Source organism: Lithobates pipiens, unplaced genomic scaffold, assembly GCF_037356315.1.
Source record: "Lithobates pipiens isolate NorthernLeopardFrog02 unplaced genomic scaffold, aLitPip1_a1.2 Scaffold_13, whole genome shotgun sequence".
NCBI classification, from domain to species: Eukaryota; Metazoa; Chordata; class Amphibia; order Anura; family Ranidae; genus Lithobates; species Lithobates pipiens.
In genome coordinates this window covers 527,413,195-527,431,720 of record NW_027507718.1, presented here as the reverse complement: position 1 = coordinate 527,431,720, position 18,526 = coordinate 527,413,195, and the positions used below count along the sequence as shown (strand labels likewise).

The window sequence follows — 18,526 nt, the reverse complement described above, 5'->3', positions numbered from 1 at the left end:
GCAACTGACCTGGACCCGCCTACTGCAGGGCTATGTGGACAGCCCGGCAGCCTTCTCTATGGTATTGAATGAGACAGTCAAATCCTGGCAATCGAGCGCCGGGTCGGTACTCATCCAATATGTGGATGACCTCCTTCTCTGCAGCCCCACCCCAGAAGCTTGTGAAGAAGACTCAAAGAACTTGCTGGATCACCTAGCCAAGGCAGGTCACTTGGCCTCACGGAAAAAGATACAGTGGGTGACCCCTACTGTAGAGTACTTGGGGTGCATCCTCAACAAGGGAGAGAGAAGTGTTTCCCCCCACCGTGCCGCAGCCCTTAACGCTCTGCAGCCACCCAGGGACAAGGCCGCCCTCTTGTCTTTCCTGGGAGCAATCGTCTATTGCCGGCAATGGATCCCTGACTGCTCATTTCATGACTCCATTCTGAGGAGGGCCACGCTCTCCACTGCGCCAAAAGTGGTGGAATGGACAGAGGAAATGTTACACTCATTTAACACCCTCCTCTCCTCCCTTGCCTCCGCCCCGGACTTAGGACTAGTGGACTACAGGAAAACTTTTTATCTATATTGTGTAGTTAATGGATCTGCCTTTGCAGCAGTTCTTGCCCAAGAGCACGGTAATTCTTACCGACCGGTGGCTTTCCTTTTAAAGAAACTCCCACTCCAGGTCCAGGGCATGCCTGCTTGCCTCCAGAACATGGCCGCATGTGCCATGGCCATTCAAGAAGCCAACAAGTTAGTTCTGGGACACCCCCTAACTGTATACACTACCCACTCAGTAACCCACCTTATACAAAACCTCAATACACAACATATGACCACCCAAAGAGCCAGCGGGTATGAAATCATTCTTCTAAACACCTCCAATCTGACCATCAAACACACCTCTGACACCTCCCCCATCCTCAGGCTATTATATTCTCTGCTCAAACTCATGAATTATGGTGAACCATCCAAAATGCATGACTGCACAAAAGTGTTGGACCAAGTCACCTCCCCACGTAGGGACTTAACAGACGTACCTCTGGCCGGTGCAGAGGAAGTTTTTGTGGACGGCAGTTGCTCGCGCCCTTCGGATTCCACTTTCCTGACAGGATACGCGGTAGTACAACTCCCAGATCTGGTTCTGGAGGCTAAGCCACTTCCGCCTTCCTCGGCACAGATCGCGGAACTGGTAGCCCTCACCAGAGCATGCATCCTGTTCACAAATAGGGATGTCAATATTTACACTGACAGTCGATACGCCTTCAGCGTGGTTCACGATTTCGGGGTGATCTGGGCTAACAGGGGGTTTAGAACGGCTGACAACAAAATTATAGCCAACAAGGAGCATATCCTGGCCCTTCTCCAGGCTATATTACTGCCCAAACATTTGGCGATTATTAAAGTCAAGGCTCACACCACCACTGGTAGCTACATTGCCCGAGGCAACGCCCTTGCGGATAGATGCGCTCGAGCGGCGGCAAATTCCTCCACACATCCACCCGCCCCTACCACGATATTTTTCCAACAAGATTTTTCAGCGCCAGATTTCCCCTCAGTTGCAGCCCAAATCCAATCCATGGCCACAGACGCTGATGTACTTTTCTGGGTCCAGCAAGGATTGTCCAAAGACCAAAGAGGCCTTTGGACAAATGGAGGGGTCACTGGGATCCCTGAAGCCAGCTCGGCCCTCATCCTTTCCTACCTGCATGGTCCCGGACATATAGGGTCCCAACCCTTGCAACAGCTGTATGAAAAAACTTTCTGCACAGTTAATCTAAAGAACCATGCAAAGACCCTAACAAAGTCATGCCTCACATGCGCTCAAAACAACACGCAGGGTAAGCGACATGGTATACACGGCCAGTTGCCCCCACCCCTAGGCCCACTACAGGACCTACAAATAGACTTCACCCACATGCCCAAACAAAAGGGAAGTATCAAATGCCTGTGCCAGGAATATTGTTCCAAATCAGAACCACCCCCCACTCTAGGACACATTTGTCACCATTCGAAATCCTAATGGGTGTCCCAGCACAAACCCAACTAAAAGCATTAGATGCACAGACTGACATTAACATATATTCTTTACAGGAAGAGTACGTGAAACATCTGGTAAGTACAATAGAAGAACATAATGAACAAGTTGCTGTCACCTTTTCTCCTCTTCCAACAGAACCTACTCACCCATTCATCCCGGGGGATAAAGTGTTGATCAAGCAGCTTGCCCAACGGAAGCACGTGGGGCCCATCTACTCCGGTCCATGGAACGTGGAGAAGGTCTCCAGGACTGCTGTCCTCACAGACTACACCCCTCAGTGGATCCATGCCAGCAGACTAAAAAAATGCCCCGAACCTCCACCGACTCCAGAACACCCCCAGAGGACACTTGCCCAAGACCAACAGGAGGACGCCACCACCAAAGGGACCCCAGAGACGAACCTACAGACACTCCAGGAACAGTTCGTCAGAATCTCCCTGGACCTTCCTCCTCCTCCCACCAGCTCGGACTGAAGTCTTTGCAAAAAGAAAGGGACAGGGGCTTAGAAGATCAGTATGTACTACACACCATTTTGCTCTGGTCGATAGTATTGACTTTTGTGGTTTTTTCTATAGTCATGATGACATGTATCATGACAGGGTCATGTGGGTTTACAAGAAGCTCAAAAGGTACTGAGAACCGATCATTAGACAGAAGAGCATTAGTTCCAAGGCCCAGTAATCATAATAATAATAATAACAACAAAGGTTTAGAAGTAAAGGTAGCACGGAACAAATTACCCCCCCAGGACAGTAAAACGTTTTCTTTAGCCCCAACAATACTGGGATTTTTTAAGAAAATATTTCTCGTATTAGTGATGATAGTGTTGTTGATAGTAATGTTCTATGTGATCGCCAAATGCTGCTGCATAGCAGCCTCCAAGGTTTCCCATCCAACAATAGCAACCAAGCCCAATGACGAAGAGAAAGCACTTATGGTTTTTTCCAAGAATGTCTGGTATAGAGGATGATCGATAACTTCGTGCCAAAGTTATGATCACAGGAGGGATTATAAGGATTAACAAGTCTCCATTTTGTTATACTGTCATCCATTTTAAAACTTTGTATGACCAAGCTAGAATTCTAACTACTTTTGACATAAATGCTTGCTATTTGGAAAACATGCTGTTTTCCTTGAATGCCCTTGGCCGCGAGAGTTTGTACAGAGAAAGCCATGACTAGTGTAGTCTGAATGTTCCCCTTATATTATTCCTTACCCATACCTTCCCCTATTAGAAACGAGACCACACCATAGGTTGGAGTAAACTGGCCACAACAGCCTTTATTAAACATAACTCAAAATTCACTCCAATAACTTGTAAATATGAAAATATCTAAATATATATAGATATATAAATATAAATAACTTTATTACCATTAAACCACATTAAATAACATTAACTGCCCATTCTGGTGATCTCTGACGGTGACCCCACTTAAGCCAATACCAAATCACTGCGGTACACCTCACCAACTTCCCAAAGGCCTCCACCTGTGACCGGTCGGAGACAACTTCCGCCAGTGAACATAACCGTATTCCCTCCAACGTTCAGGAATACCCAGAGGGGCCGATCGTTAGATGAGCCCCCCACACCCTCAGATCCCTTCTGAGTACCTGTCTACCGTCAGAAACCACCAGAAAACACACCGCCAACACAGGAAAACCTTCAGCTGCCGTGACAACCGACGAAACCTGCAAAAGAAGAAAAGACCAGCAACAAACGACACAACAAAACAAACACATAACATTAGGGCGGGAGGGCGGGAAAAACTGCCTCCTCTGTGCCACGCTGGGATCCGAATGATCCCCTAAAGCCACACCCCTCCCTTTTATATGACCCCTCCCCTACACTGAACTTGCTTCCTGCAAACCTTTTTCCTCAGCTCCACCCATAAAGCTTAACCCTCTGTGTCCCTCATCCACACTGTCATGTCCAGCACTCCTTATATCATTGCATTCATAATCCGTGCTTCTCTTGACTAGTGTAGTCTGAATGTTCCCCTTATATTATTCCTTACCCATACCTTCCCCTATTAGAAACGAGACCACACCATAGGTTGGAGTAAACTGGCCACAACAGCCTTTATTAAACATAACTCAAAATTCACTCCAATAACTTGTAAATATGAAAATATCTAAATATATATAGATATATAAATATAAATAACTTTATTACCATTAAACCACATTAAATAACATTAACTGCCCATTCTGGTGATCTCTGACGGTGACCCCACTTAAGCCAATACCAAATCACTGCGGTACACCTCACCAACTTCCCAAAGGCCTCCACCTGTGACCGGTCGGAGACAACTTCCGCCAGTGAACATAACCGTATTCCCTCCAACGTTCAGGAATACCCAGAGGGGCCGATCGTTAGATGAGCCCCCCACACCCTCAGATCCCTTCTGAGTACCTGTCTACCGTCAGAAACCACCAGAAAACACACCGCCACAGCCCGAAAGGGTGACCCCCTCAACCTTGAGGGCCACCCCACACCCTAAGAGCTATTTTGTATACCCTCCTGCAGACCCAATGACCAAAGGTCAATACCCACGTCCGACCCCCATCCTGGTTTTGTTGATGCTTACCATGGACCTAGCCCACCTCCACACCGATCTGCCCGCAACGACCTACCAAACCAAGATGGTACCCGGGAAGCGGACTCGTAAGTGCAAAACATCCGCCCTAACATCAGCTAAGATGTCCCTTTCCTTCCGTATGCCCAGGTCGTTGCCCCCTGCGTAAATGACCAACACATCCGGGGGCCTGTCCCTCATTGCAAAGCGCTCAACTTCCTTCATCACACGCTCCCACCGCATGCCCGGGAATCCCAACCACATCAACCTAGCCTCCCCCCAGGAATTCCCAACGGCCCGCCTGCCGGATGAGCATCACCTCTCCCGGCCCCCCAGCACACGTCCGAGTGCCCTAGGATCCAAACGAGGCGTGAGGAACCTCCATCTGGAATAAAAAACATAACACAGAACACATAACAACCAACAAACGTAATATACCATAACACCTGTAACTCCCAACCCCATACTGCAAAACACTCCCAGCCGCGCCCCCACTCACCCCAGGATCAACTGCGGCCGGACATACGAACGGAACCTCTTAGATTCCCAACGACCGATCCGGCGAACAATCGCCTCAGCCAGCCCACATCGGGCCGCCTCAGTGGCCGCCCCAATACGGAAGGAGTGCGACGAGTACTCCCGGTCGTCCAAACCCACAGTCCGCAGGCACCGTTGAAAACTGACACGAATTGCAACCTAGAGAGAAAAGAGCCCCCCGCATGCAGCAAGAAAGGCCCCCCCCCCTCCAGCCGCACCGCCCGAAAGGCCCTTACCGCCACCACAGGGCCCACTGCCGAGCCTGGCAAGGCAACCAGTATAATCAACACTCCCCTGCCCAGCTGGTCAGGCTTGGACCTCCGCCACCGTATACTCACCCGATCAGCAGCCACCTGTACATCCTGATCCAACAGCCCCACAGCACCCCGTTTAGACCGACACACCAACTCCCCAGTCCCAAACGCCCCATAAAACGCAAATGAAAAAGCCGCTGTGAACAGGATGGCCTTGTAAGCGGAAGAACAAACTTCCACAAGCCGGGAACAAATCGCCACCAAGTTATCACACTTCACCAGCCTGTGCGCCTCCCGACCTTTCCGTTCCCTCCTATACCCCTTCAAGGTTTGCCGCACCCAAAAAGCCGCATTCCCGTCCGGCTCTCCCCACAGCTTAAACAAAATGCCAACCCCGCCAATTTCCGATCAATCGACGCAGGTGCCAATCCCATCTCAATGTTCCGTGCCACCCAATACAGCCCCAACCAGCGCTGGTCGGAGCCCCGACCAACCGCTCCAACTCAACCATTCTGACCACACCCTAGAATAGGCCGCCCACGTGGACTCACTCAAAGACCCCTGAATCCAACCTGCGGCGACTACAAGGGCATCCCCCACATTCACCCAGGGCAAGACGCCCTAGACTCCTCCGTTCTCGGCGCCAGATCCCGGAACTCGTCCCACTGAAAACGAGAGAGCGAGTTAGCCAAAGAATTCTCCACCCCAGGTATGTGCACTGCCGAAACTTAAACATTGAGCCGTAAGCACCGAAACACCAGCCGCCGTAGCAGCCAAATGGTTGAGGACCTGAACCACCCCCATGCCGTCTCAACTAATGCGCAACTTCATATTACGGAACTCCTCCCCCCACAGCTCCAATGCCAACACCACCGGGAATAGTTCAAGCAGAACCAGGTTGCCCAACAACCCCGCCACCTCTCAAGATTGCGGCCAAGGGTCAGCACTCCACCGTCCCCGAAAATACGCCCCATAACCCGCCGACCCAGCCGCGGCAGCGACCAATTCCACATCGAAAGTGCTCGCTGGCCCCGACATCCACATGTCCCGCCCGCTACAAGAGGCTAGGAATTCACGCCACGCCCGCAAGTCTTCCCTGTGTTCCTTCCCGCAGACGCACAAAATGGTTAGGCACACTCACCCCGGCCGAGGCTGCCGACAGCTGTCTGCAGAACACCCGCCCCCATAGGGATGATCCGGCAAGCAAAATTAGGCTAGCCCAACAGAGACTGCAGGGCCCTCAACCGGACCTTCTACTATCCTTGCATCTCCACCAATTCCATTCTCAGATCAAGTAATTCATTCTCGGGCAATCGACACTCCATTGCCCTCGAATCGATCACTATCCCCAAAAAACTCAAGTCCGTAACTGGTCCCTCTTTTTTATCCCCCGCCAACGGTACCCCGAACTTACCTGCAATGTGCTGCAACGTGGACAGAAAATCGCACCCACACTGGAGGCAGGCGGGGCCCACGCACAGAAAGTCGTCCAAATAGTGGATGACCGACTCCAGGCCCGAAACGTCACTCACCACCCACTCCAAAATGAGCTAAACGCCTCAAAGTAGGCGCAGGAAATGGAACAACCCATGGGCAGGCACTTACTCATATAGAACTGGCCCCGCCAATGGCACCCCACATCTGCCTTGGCCATAAGAGCCCCGCATCCAGAAAGCCTGACCCACCTCACCGCCGCATCAAAAGACGTGTATGAGACCGTACACGCATCAGGGCCGATGAAGTCATTGACCGACCCCCCTTTAGGAAAGGACAAGTGATGAAGCAAGCGAAATTTCCCAGGCTCTTTCTCAGGAACTACACCCAGCGGGGACACCACCAGGTCGCCCCACGGTTGCACTTCGAAAGGCCCACCCATCCGGCCCAACGCCACTTCCTTGCCCAAGTTTTCGCCTACCACCCCCCGGGTGTACCAAAGCCGATCGCAAGTTCCGGGCCACTGGGGGCACCTCCGCCAATGAACAAGGAATCCTGAAACCGTCCCGAAAACTCCGAAATCAACCCCCGCGCCGCCTCACCATCCGGATACTTACTTAGGAAAGGAAGTATCCTTTCCAGGGTTACCGGCGTCATCCCTTTCGTGAGCAACATCGCCGGAACGCTTTTCTTTCCTGAAACAGCGGGACAGTGCGAGGGCGCCGCCGCAGCCGGAGCACTCGTGCTTAAATCGGCACGCTCTCCCGAATTTACAAGCCCCCCATTAAAGGGCCAGCACACACCCCGCTTTTTCCCGGCCGGCAGCCCTGAGGACAACACACTCCCGCCCCCCCCTGAAGAAACGGAGCAGGAGTCCGAGCCGCAGACATAAGCCTCATCCAGAGGCTGATGTCCTTGTGGTCCCAGCGTAGTTCCGGCCGCACCGCTGCCTGGACTGTTCGTCATAACGCAGCCATGCCACCCCCCATACACCCGATAAGCCTCTCCAGTCGCGTCCATACAGCAGAACAACGCCGAGCAATGCTCGGGGTTCTTCTCCCCAATCACCCTAGCTAAGCCAGCGAACGCCTGAAGCCAATTGGAGAAAGTGCGCAGAATCACCGATACCTACGCCGCTCCTCGTCGTCCTTTTTGAACTGTCCGGCTTGACCCTATCCAAGTTGAACTTCTCAAGGGGGAGCAAAGAGAAAATCTCCACATACTCACCCATGCCAATATTCTCCCGCACCTCCTGCTCCAGGCACGCCCCCACCGGGCCCTCGAATCAACATATACTTCGCACCGGGCAGCATCCGCAATCCTGACCACATCGGTCCACGCCCCAGGTTCCGTGACCACTGGGGGGACCCCCGTGCCCCCAGGCCCCATGTCTACCACCCCCCCAGAAGCCGCAGCGGTCGGGGGGTCCACCACCGGCGTGGCCCCGGACCCCCCTCCCCCCGACCCTGGGCCCGCAGCCATCCAGGGACCCACTTGCGGCGCCCCCGAACCCCCGGCAAACTTACCCACCAGGGCCCGCAGCCCCTCCAAGAAGGTCCTGCAGCTGTCCGTGGGCCCCCCCAGGGCGACATGCCATCCCCTTGCCGTTCTGGGATACCGGGTCCCCCAGCAAATCCCCCAAGGCTTCCGTCAGAACCAAAAGATCACGTGACTTACCTGGCCGCACCGGGGCCTTGCCGACAGTCATGGTTTCGTGCGCTGCATGTGAAAATTCCTCCTCCTGCGACAGCTCACCCTCGGACTTGTCCTCCGCGGTGCGCGCTGGGGGCGCCGCCATCCCCCTGGGCGAATCGCAGACCTCCTGGTCCGCGCGTTCAGGCGCATCCCGCAGTGCCTGTGGCCCCCGACCACCCCCGGCATGCTGGTGTCCAAGACCAGCCCTGCCAGGCACCTCGGTGGCTCCCTTCATCCCACCCGCCCCAGCCCGGGAGCTGCGACCCCCCCCCCGTGCCAACCCTGCCCCCCCACCGCGCGTGTCCCCATGCTGGAACCCCCAGTCCGAGGATCCCCCCCCTTCCGCTGCACCCCCAAGGCGGCTGGACCCAGAGCCCCCCGCCCGTTCCCCCCCCCCCCGTTCCCGAGTGCCGGCCCGACCCGTAGCCGGCGCCATTTTGCCGCGAGGCCCCGCCCCCCTCCGGTCGGCGGCGCAATGACCACCCGGACCAGGGAGAGCCAGGCACCTTCCTCTTCGCCGGGGGGACCGAGCGGTCGGCCCCCGGGCTCTGCCAGTCACGAGGTGGACGAGGTGTAGGCCCGGGGAAAAAACGCGCCGGAGGCCGAGACCTCCGCGCACGCAGCGGCGCCTCACCTGCATCCCCGACATCCTCCGCGGTGTCCTCCAGGTCCCCGCTCGGTCCCGCAGCCACTCCGCTCCGCACGCCTCCGCCGCCCGTCTCAGCCTCTTGAAAATCACATCCAGGTCGGCCATTACAGAGGAGCAGAGAAAAACTGCCTCCTCTGTGTCACGCTGGGATCCGAATGATCCCCTAAAGCCACACCCCTCCCTTTTATATGACCCCTCCCCTACACTGAACTTGCTTCCTGCAAACCTTTTTCCTCAGCTCCACCCATAAAGCTTAACCCTCTGTGTCCCTCATCCACACTGTCATGTCCAGCACTCCTTATATCATTGCATTCATAATCCGTGCTTCTCTAGATATGCAACTATCTTATATTGTCTCTGACCTAGAACGTCTGGACCACAGACTATTAGCACAATATTGTTGAATATTGTTGAATATCGTAGACTTATTCTTATCTCGTGAAGGTTAATGGCATGCTTTGCCGTGAAGACAATTTCTGCTTATTTTGCTTGTTCTGTCAATAAACCTGTTACTAGGAAAAGTTTGGTGTATAGCTACGAGCGCATCCCTGATTGGCTACTCCACAGGGTGCCACCCCAACTGTTTCAGCATATAACCTGTTGTATTCAAAACATTAAATTGTAATCATTATTCGCATACATCTCGTGTATGAGTTTTGGTTATCTCACCGGTGAATGGGACTCCCAAGTACATCCAGACCACGGCCTAGGAAAGATAGGAAGAGGGAAATCGAGCACCTAACAGAGCAAGGACCTACCTTTACACTGATGTGTAGGGCTCCAGTGAGTTTTAAATAGCTCCTGAGGGTTACAGTCGTTTTTCGGCTTTACTGGACCTGTTCAGACTGAGTAGACATTACAAGCACAGGAGGCTTTGTAGGGTAGGGGCACAGATGTGCCCAGCATAGCTCCCCTAATTGAATTCTAGATGTCACAATAGTTAGCATTGGTAGCACTGTAGTAATGCGTAGGCAGTGCAAGTGCCTAGGAAGCTGCTATTGGTCCCCAGAGTAGTGAGTGAGGTATACAACAGATAGCAAGGAAGTGCTACTCCTGTCCCTGCCAGTGTGGGGCATCTTGGGTAGAGGGCACTGTATAAATAAGTCTGGCAGGAGATCTAGGCATGCAAAGATAATCTTTGAGGGTCTAGCTTCTGGGAGCTGGAAGAAGAGCTGCAGAACTAATAGGACTGCTTCCATGCCTTTGGCATGGCTTAGAGGGCTTTGGCAAAACTTCAAAGGCATGGACTGATCAATAACTTGGCTGTCATCTCTGCTGTTATCTGTTTGCAAGTGAAGGATTGTGCAGTCACAATTGGGATGTCTGAAAGGGTGCAAATCAATGGTGTTTCAGCAAGGGAAAAACAAAAAGCTGTTGTTCCCTAATCCACACCGCCTCATTCCGTATACCATGTTGTACATACCCCTTTTGCACACCTCCTCAATCCATATACTATGCTGTATGTTCCCTATTCCACACCAGCTCATTCCAGATGCCATGCTGTACATTCCCTATTCCACACTACCTCATTTTAGATGCCATGTTGTCCATATTGATTAGGGATTGTACAGTGTTCTCTATTCCACATCATGCTGTACCATATACCATATACAATGCTGTACATTACCTGTCCACACCACTTCATTGCATATATCATGGTGTACATTCCCTAATCCACACCACATCATTCCATATAACATGTTGTACATTTCCTATTTCACACCACCTTATTCCATATGCCCTGCTGTATGTTCCCTATTCCACACCACCTTATTCCATATGCCCTGCTGTATGTTCCCTATTCCACACCACCTTATTCCATACAACCTGCTGTACATTCCCTATTCTATGTGCCTCCCTCTATATGCCATGCTGTACATTCCATATTCCATATTCCACACTGCCTCATTCCAAATGTGATGCTGTATGTTCCTTACTCCACACCGCCTCATTCTTACTATATATCAAACTGTAGGTTCCTCAGCCCACAACACTTCATTCTATAGGCCATGCTGTATGTTCCCTATTATACGCTTTGCGTGTACTGTATATTATGTTTGGCCCAATGTTGATGTTTGGGGGTCACGAATAAACCCCTCTAGACTCCATACAGGTCTAAAGTGCCTCATTGCTAAACACTTTGCCCATAAAGAAAGAATTTTCACTCAACAGAACAATGATGTCATTTGTGCTACTGTATATGTAACCAAATTTTCAGGCAAAGCATTCTGATTAGTCTATGCCCCTGTACACCCGGTCGGAGATTTCCACAACCAAATCCATCGGATTTTGTCCGTCAGATTTAGTCTGACGGATTGTGTCCAAAACTGTTGCATACACACGGTCGGACTAAGTTGTCGAAAAATCCGATCTTTCAGAACGTGATGACGTAATTTCGTAACGATGGGACTAGATTCAGGCTAGTAGCCAATAGCTTTGATGTAGGAATTTGATCTGAGCATGCGTGGCACTTGGTCCGATCAAAATTCTCTACACATGATCGGAGTATGTCCGACCGGCCCAGTTGGTCGGTATATATATCCAACATGTTGGAAAATTGGGTCGGACGGAGATTCGGACGGAATCAGTCAGATGCATACCACACACAGTCGGATTATCTGACGACACGGTCCGATAAGACGCATTCCGACGGATTCTCCGACCGTGTGTATGCGGCATAAGTATTATTTTTTAAGGGCAGCCTATAATAACAATAGCCTTTGAAAGCAAATCAAATTATGTGAGACTAAAGTCCTGGTGATGTACTAGAAAACCAAGGCCTACTTACACAATAATAACAGCTCCATCCTGTCTCTGTATGTGCCATTTCTGTGACTTCAAGTGCATTGTCATTGAGCAGGTAGCCCATCCGGCGTAGACAGCCATCGTGGAAGACCCGAGAACAGATCCGGCATGGAAAGAGGCTCTCGGCAGTCCACACTTCGCAAATTTCACACATCTCATCGTTGGTGATCTATGAAAAGGATATAAAGTATATTATTCAATGCACAGGAACACACCATGAACAAATGTCCTCCTAAAACTGATATTTATGTTTCAGGCAGGCGTCAATGTATTGAAAATTGCACAAGATTCTTATATTTGTGAGAGATTCCAGTGTCGAGATTTAGTCTATGTTTTTTGTGTATTTGCTCTTCCATGAAAAAACACAATGGAAGTGTCATGTAGTCACATGACTGTTTTTGTAAACTACTCTATATGGCCAACTGGATGTGGATAGCTGACCATCATACCTACACTCTATGGCCAATAGTATGTAGACACCTAACTATCACACCTACGCTATATGACCAACAGTGTGTAAACATCTGACCATCACACCTACACTATATGGCTGACAGTATGTGGATATCTGACAATCAAACCTGCACTATATGACCAACAGAAAGTGGACATTTGAACTTCACACCTACACAATATTGCCAGCCTTATGTGGACACCGGACCATCCTACCTATACTATATAGCCAACTGTATGTTGATATCTGGCCATCATGCCTACACTATATTGCCAATGGTATGTGAACACCTGACTATCCTACCTACACTATATAGCCAACTGGTTTTGTAAACTACTCTATATGGCCAACTGGGTGTGGATAGCTGACCATCATACCTACACTCTATGGCCAACAGTATGTGAAAACCTGACCACCAGACCTTTGCTATATGGCCAATAGTATGTTGACACCTGAACATCACACCTATACTATAGGGCCAACTGTATGTCGACGCAAGACCATCCCACCTACACTATATAGACAACTTTATGTTCACACTTGACCTTCACACCTACACTCTATGGCCAGCAGTATGTGAACACTTGACCTTCACACCTACGCTATATGGCCAGGGCTATGTAGACATCTGACTGTGATATTACGCTATATGACCAACAGTATGTGGACATCTGACCATCACATTTACACTATATGGCCAACAGTATGTGTACAGCAGGCTATCACACCTACACTATATGGCCAATAGTATGTGGACATCTGACCATCACACCTACACTATTTGGCTTACAGTAAGCCCTTGTACACACGGTCGGAGATTCCGACGGAATGTGTCCGATCGGACCGTTTTGTTGGATATTCCGACTGTGTGTGGTCTGCATCGGACTGTTTCCGTCGGAATATCCGTCGGACCAAATTTTCCAACTTGCCGGAAATATTTTCCGACAAAATGCTCCGATCGGACATACTCCGATCATGTGTAGAGAATTCCGATCAGACAAAGTGCCACGCATGCTCAGATCAAATTCCTACATCAAAGCTATTGGCTACTAGCGTGAACGTAGTCCCATCATAACGAAATTACGTCATCACGTTCTGAAAGATCGGATTTTCTGACAACTTTGTCCGACCGTGTGTATGCAACAGTTTCGGACAAGATCCGTCGGACAAAATCCGACGGATTTGGTTGTCGGAATCTCCGACCGTGTGTACAAGGGCTAAGTGTACATAAGAACTGCACACCTATACAATGTGGCCAATTATATGTGGACATCTGATCACATCTATACCATAAGGCTAACTGTATGTGGCCACCTGAACATCACACCTACACTATATCTACACTATATAGTAAACAGTATGTAGCCACCTGACCATCAAACCTACACTATTTAGTTAAGACTATGGAGACAGCCCTCCAAATGATTAGGTTCAATTGTTTCCAGTTAAAGGGATTGTTAATCCCACAGCATACAAAGACACTTCAGGCAATTGTGCGTTTCCGGCCTTGCAGTAAGTTCAGCATGACTGTGCCCATGTACAAAGCCAGCTCCATAGAGACATGGTTTGTCTACTTTGGTGTGGAGGAACCTGAGTGGCATGCAGCATCCTGACCTCAACCCTACTGAATGCCTTTGGAACGAATTGAAACACCGATTGTGAGCCAAGTCTTTTCATCCCACACCAGTATCAGACCTCACAAGTGTTCTTTTGCTTAAGTTGGCACACATTCCAACAAAATCCTGTGCATATCTTCTGAAGACTGTAAGCCCTTGTACACACGGTCAGAGATTCCGACTGAATGTTTCCTATCGGACCGTTTTGTCGGATATTCCGACTGTGTGTGATATGCATCGGACTGATTCCGTCGGAATATCCGTCGGACCCAATTTTCCTACCTGTTGGAAATATTTTCCGACCAACTGGTTCGATCGGACATACTCCGATCATGTGTAGAGAATTTTGATCGGACCAAGTGCCACGCATGCTCAGATCAAATTCCTACATCAAAGCTATTGGCTACTAGCCTGAACGTAGTCCCGTCGTAACGAAATTACGTCATCACGTTCTGAAAGATCGGATTTTTCGACAACTTAGTCCGACCGTGTGTATGCAACAGTTTCAGACAAGATCCGACGGGCCAAATCTGACGGACAAGATCCGACGGATTTGGTTGTCGAAATCTCCGACCGTGTGTACAGGGGCTTAGAGCTACAAAGGAGTGGGGATCAAATTTATGATAATGTCCATGGTTTTTGAACGGTAAAACCAAAAGGATATTTGTGAGGTCAGATACTGCTGTTGAATGAGACCTGGCTCATAATCAGTGTTTCTATTCCTCCCAAAAGTGTTCGGTAGGGTTGAGGTCAGGGCTCTGTGCAGGCCACTCAAGCTTAATGTATATTAATGGAGATGGCAGGTGTCCACTAACATTTTTCCATTGTATTTGGAACAACTCAACAACCTTCCATGACTCAATATCCTTCCTTCCATGTGACGGCACTAGCACTTTGACCCTTATGCCGCGTACACACGGGCGGACTGTATAGCCTACTTAGTCCGCCGAAAACACATTTCAGCGGACAGTCCGCTCGTGTGTGGGCTTCAGCAAACTTTTTCAGCGCGCAGTCCGGCGTACTAAGTATTTCGGATTTTTCGAAATACTGTCCGTCGTACTCGCATTTCGGCGGACAATCCGCCCGTGTGTATGCCAGTCCGCCGTACTTTTGAAATGAGCGTACTTTTCCCGCCCGGAGAAAAGTCCGCTCATTTCGAGCGGGTATCCAGGTAGGCGGGGCCCGCAAAGGAGACGTCGCTGGCCCCGTCGCCTGGTATGGACTTAAAGGGGAACCCCAACGCCGAAAAAAATCGGCGTGGGGTCCCCCCCAAGTCCACAACAGACCCTTGTCCGAGCACGCTACCCGGCCGGCCAGGAAAGGGGGGCGAGCGAGCGCCCCCCCTCCTGAGCCGTACCAGGCCACGTGCCCTCAACATGGGGGGGTGCCTTGGGGAAGGGGGGGCCACGCGGCCCCCCCACCCCAAAGCACCTTGTCCCCATGTTGATGAGGACAAGGACCTCTTCCCGACAACCCTGGCCGTTGGTTGTCGGGGTCTGCGGGCGGGGGGCTTATCGGAATCCGGGAGCCCCCTTTAATAAGGGGGCCCCGGGATACTGGCCCCCCACCCTATGTGAATGAGTATGAGGTACAATGTACCCCTACCCATTCACCTGTAAAGTAAAAGTACAAAAAAAAACACAACACACGAGATAAAATACTTTATTGCACAGCTCCGGGGGTCTTCCGTCTTCGGGGGTCTTCTCACCGGACTCCTCCGCTATCTTCTTGTAGCTCTTTTGCTAGCGGAGGAGTCCGGCTTTCTTCCTCGCCGCCGGCCTCTTTTCCCGACTTCGGGGGTCTTGTCCCCCTCTTCGGTTCTTCTGCCGGGCCACCGCGCCTTCTTATAGCTCTTTTACAGGTGGTGGCCCGGTCTTCTGTCGCCGCCGCCGCCGCCTTCCGTTCTTCTTCTTCTTCTTCTTCTTCTTCTTCTCCAGGAGATGTTGCCTCGACGATCTCTCCGGCCGGAATGCCAGGGACGCACTGCGTGGCCACTTATATAGGGACAAGGGGCGGTGTCACATGGCTTTATGTCACATGGGTTGGTGTCACATGGTGACCCCGCCCCCTTACGATGTCATAGTCCCCATGTGACATCAAACCATGTGACCAACCCATGTGACATAAAGCCATGTGACACCGCCCCTTGTCCCTATATAAGTGGCCTCGCAGTGCGTCCCTGGCATTCCGGCCGGAGAGATCGTCGAGGCAACATCTCCTGGAGAAGAAGAAGAAGAAGAAGAAGAAGAAGAACGGAAGGCGGCGGCGGCGGCGACAGAAGACCGGGCCACCGCCTGTAAAAGAGCTATAAGAAGGCGCGGTGGCCCGGCAGAAGAACCGAAGAGGGGGACAAGACCCCCGAAGTCGGGAGAAGAGGCCGGCGGCGAGGAAGAAAGCCGGACTCCTCCGCTAGCAAAAGAGCTACAAGAAGATAGCGGAGGAGTCCGGCGAGAAGACCCCCGAAGACGGAAGACCCCCGGAGCTGTGCAATAAAGTATTTTATCTCGTGTGTTGTGTTTTTTTTTGTACTTTTATTTTACAGGTGAATGGGTAGGGGTACATTGTACCCCATACTCATTCACATAGGGTGGGGGGCCGGTATCCAGGGGCCCCCTTATTAAAGGGGGCTCCCGGATTCCGATAAGCCCCCCGCCCGCAGACCCCGACAACCAACGGCCAGGGTTGTCGGGAAGAGGCCCTTGTCCTCATCAACATGGGGACAAGGTGCTTTGGGGCGGGGGGGGCGCGTGGCCCCCCCTTCCCCAAGGCACCCCCCCATGTTGAGAGCACGCGGCCTGGTACGGTTTAGGAGGGGGGGCGCTCGCTCGCCCCCCTTTCCTGGCCGGCCGGGTAGCGTGCTCGGACAAGGGTCTGTTGTGGACTTGGGGGGTACCCCCACGCCGTTTTTTTTCGGCGTTGGGGTTCCCCTTTAAGTCCATACCAGGCGGCGGGGTCAGCGACGTCTCCTTCGCGGGCCCCGCCTACCTGGAGACGGGCTCGAAATGAGCGGACTTTCCTCCGCGTGTGTGGGCGAGTCCGTTCATTTCAAAAGTAGGGCGGATAGTATGGCGGACTTAGTACGCCGTATTAGTCCGCTCAAAAAGTGGTGTGTGTGGTCAAGTCCGTTCATTCAAAAGTATGACGGACTGTCCGTCGGATTGTATGACGGACTAAGTAGGCCATACAGTCCGCCCGTGTGTACGCGACTTTAGGCACCTGGGCCTATCTTTGCTTCCGGCAGCTGAATGGGAAGCAAAGGAAAGGTAAATACGAGTGGCATTTATTTATTTACACTAACTAATTATTCACAACAAAAAACATATTGATCGTTCTCACTACTGACGTCAAAGAAGCTTACTATTCAGAGCCAAATTGATTTGGAACCATTTATTCTACAACCGCTTTTTTAGGCAGGAGGGCAAAAATCACAGCTTGTGAAACACAAACGCGCAGCAGGTAGTGCTCTTGGCCCTGGTAACATTCAATTACTGATCGCAGGTGCTTGAGGCTTCTAATGGTTCCATCCCATATGCATACAACAAAATTAAAGCGCGATAGAGCCCCCACTACTGCTGAATCCGCCAATCTATTGTTAATTCAATGAGTAAATCTCCCACAGGATGCAGGTTGGAAGGAGATTTACCGATTGAGTAAACCATAGAGTTTTTGGATTCAGCAGTAGTTCTGCTCACAAAAACAGGAGAACATCTGAACCTCTGCAGAGAAAGACTTGGAGAATTGAAGACCCCCCAACCAGATAAAGCAAAGTACAAACTACTGAAGCTGAACTCCAGGCAAGCAGCTGAATACATGGGTGAAATATGTTAAAGCGGAGGTCCACCCTAATGTGGAGCTTCCGCTCATTGGAACCCCCCCCCCTCCGGCGCCACAATTGGCACCTTTCAGGGGGGAGGGGGGTGCAGGTACCTGTACAGTACAAGTATCTGCACCCACTTCCGGCGTAGATTCTGCAGAAGCTACGCCCCTTTCCGCAGAATCTACGCCCCTTTCCGAAAGTCCCCCGCTGCCTGCTGGGAAACACACGGATCCCAGAGACAGCGGGGACCATCCTTATTGCGCAGCGCGACTCGCGCATGCGCAGTAGGGAACCGGGAAATGAAGTCGCAAGGCTCCACTTCCTGATTCCCATACCCAAGATGGCGGCGGCAGCACCTGAGAGACGATCGAGAGATCGACTTCGGGTGCCGACATCCCGGGCGCGCTGGGCGGGTAAGTGGCATTATTTTAAACGTCAGCAGCTGCAGTATTTGTAGCTGCTGGCTTTTAAAAAAAAAAAAACGGCGGAACTCCCGGCGGACTCCCGCTTTAATGTGAAGCATCTTATCTGCCAAAGAATCTGAAGTTCTCTCCAGCTGCTTTCTGTGATTCACCAGCACAACTAGGAGGGTGACTTCAGCTTCTCTGAAGGAAAGGGTTAGGAGCTCTGTCAGTCCCGAGTAGATACTAAAAAGACACTTGG

The 18,526-nt window shown here is 51.3% G+C and overlaps 1 protein-coding gene across 1 annotated transcript in view; it reads right to left on the bottom strand.

The window, feature by feature from the left end:
• PHF24 (PHD finger protein 24) overlaps positions 1 to 18,526 on the bottom strand; it is a 344,156-nt gene that overhangs the window by 111,443 nt on the left and 214,187 nt on the right. Inside the window, exon 3 of the mRNA XM_077478135.1 lies at positions 11,960 to 12,145. Within this exon, the coding sequence (XP_077334261.1) occupies positions 11,960 to 12,145 (186 nt within the window). The remainder of the gene's footprint in view (positions 1 to 11,959; positions 12,146 to 18,526) is intronic.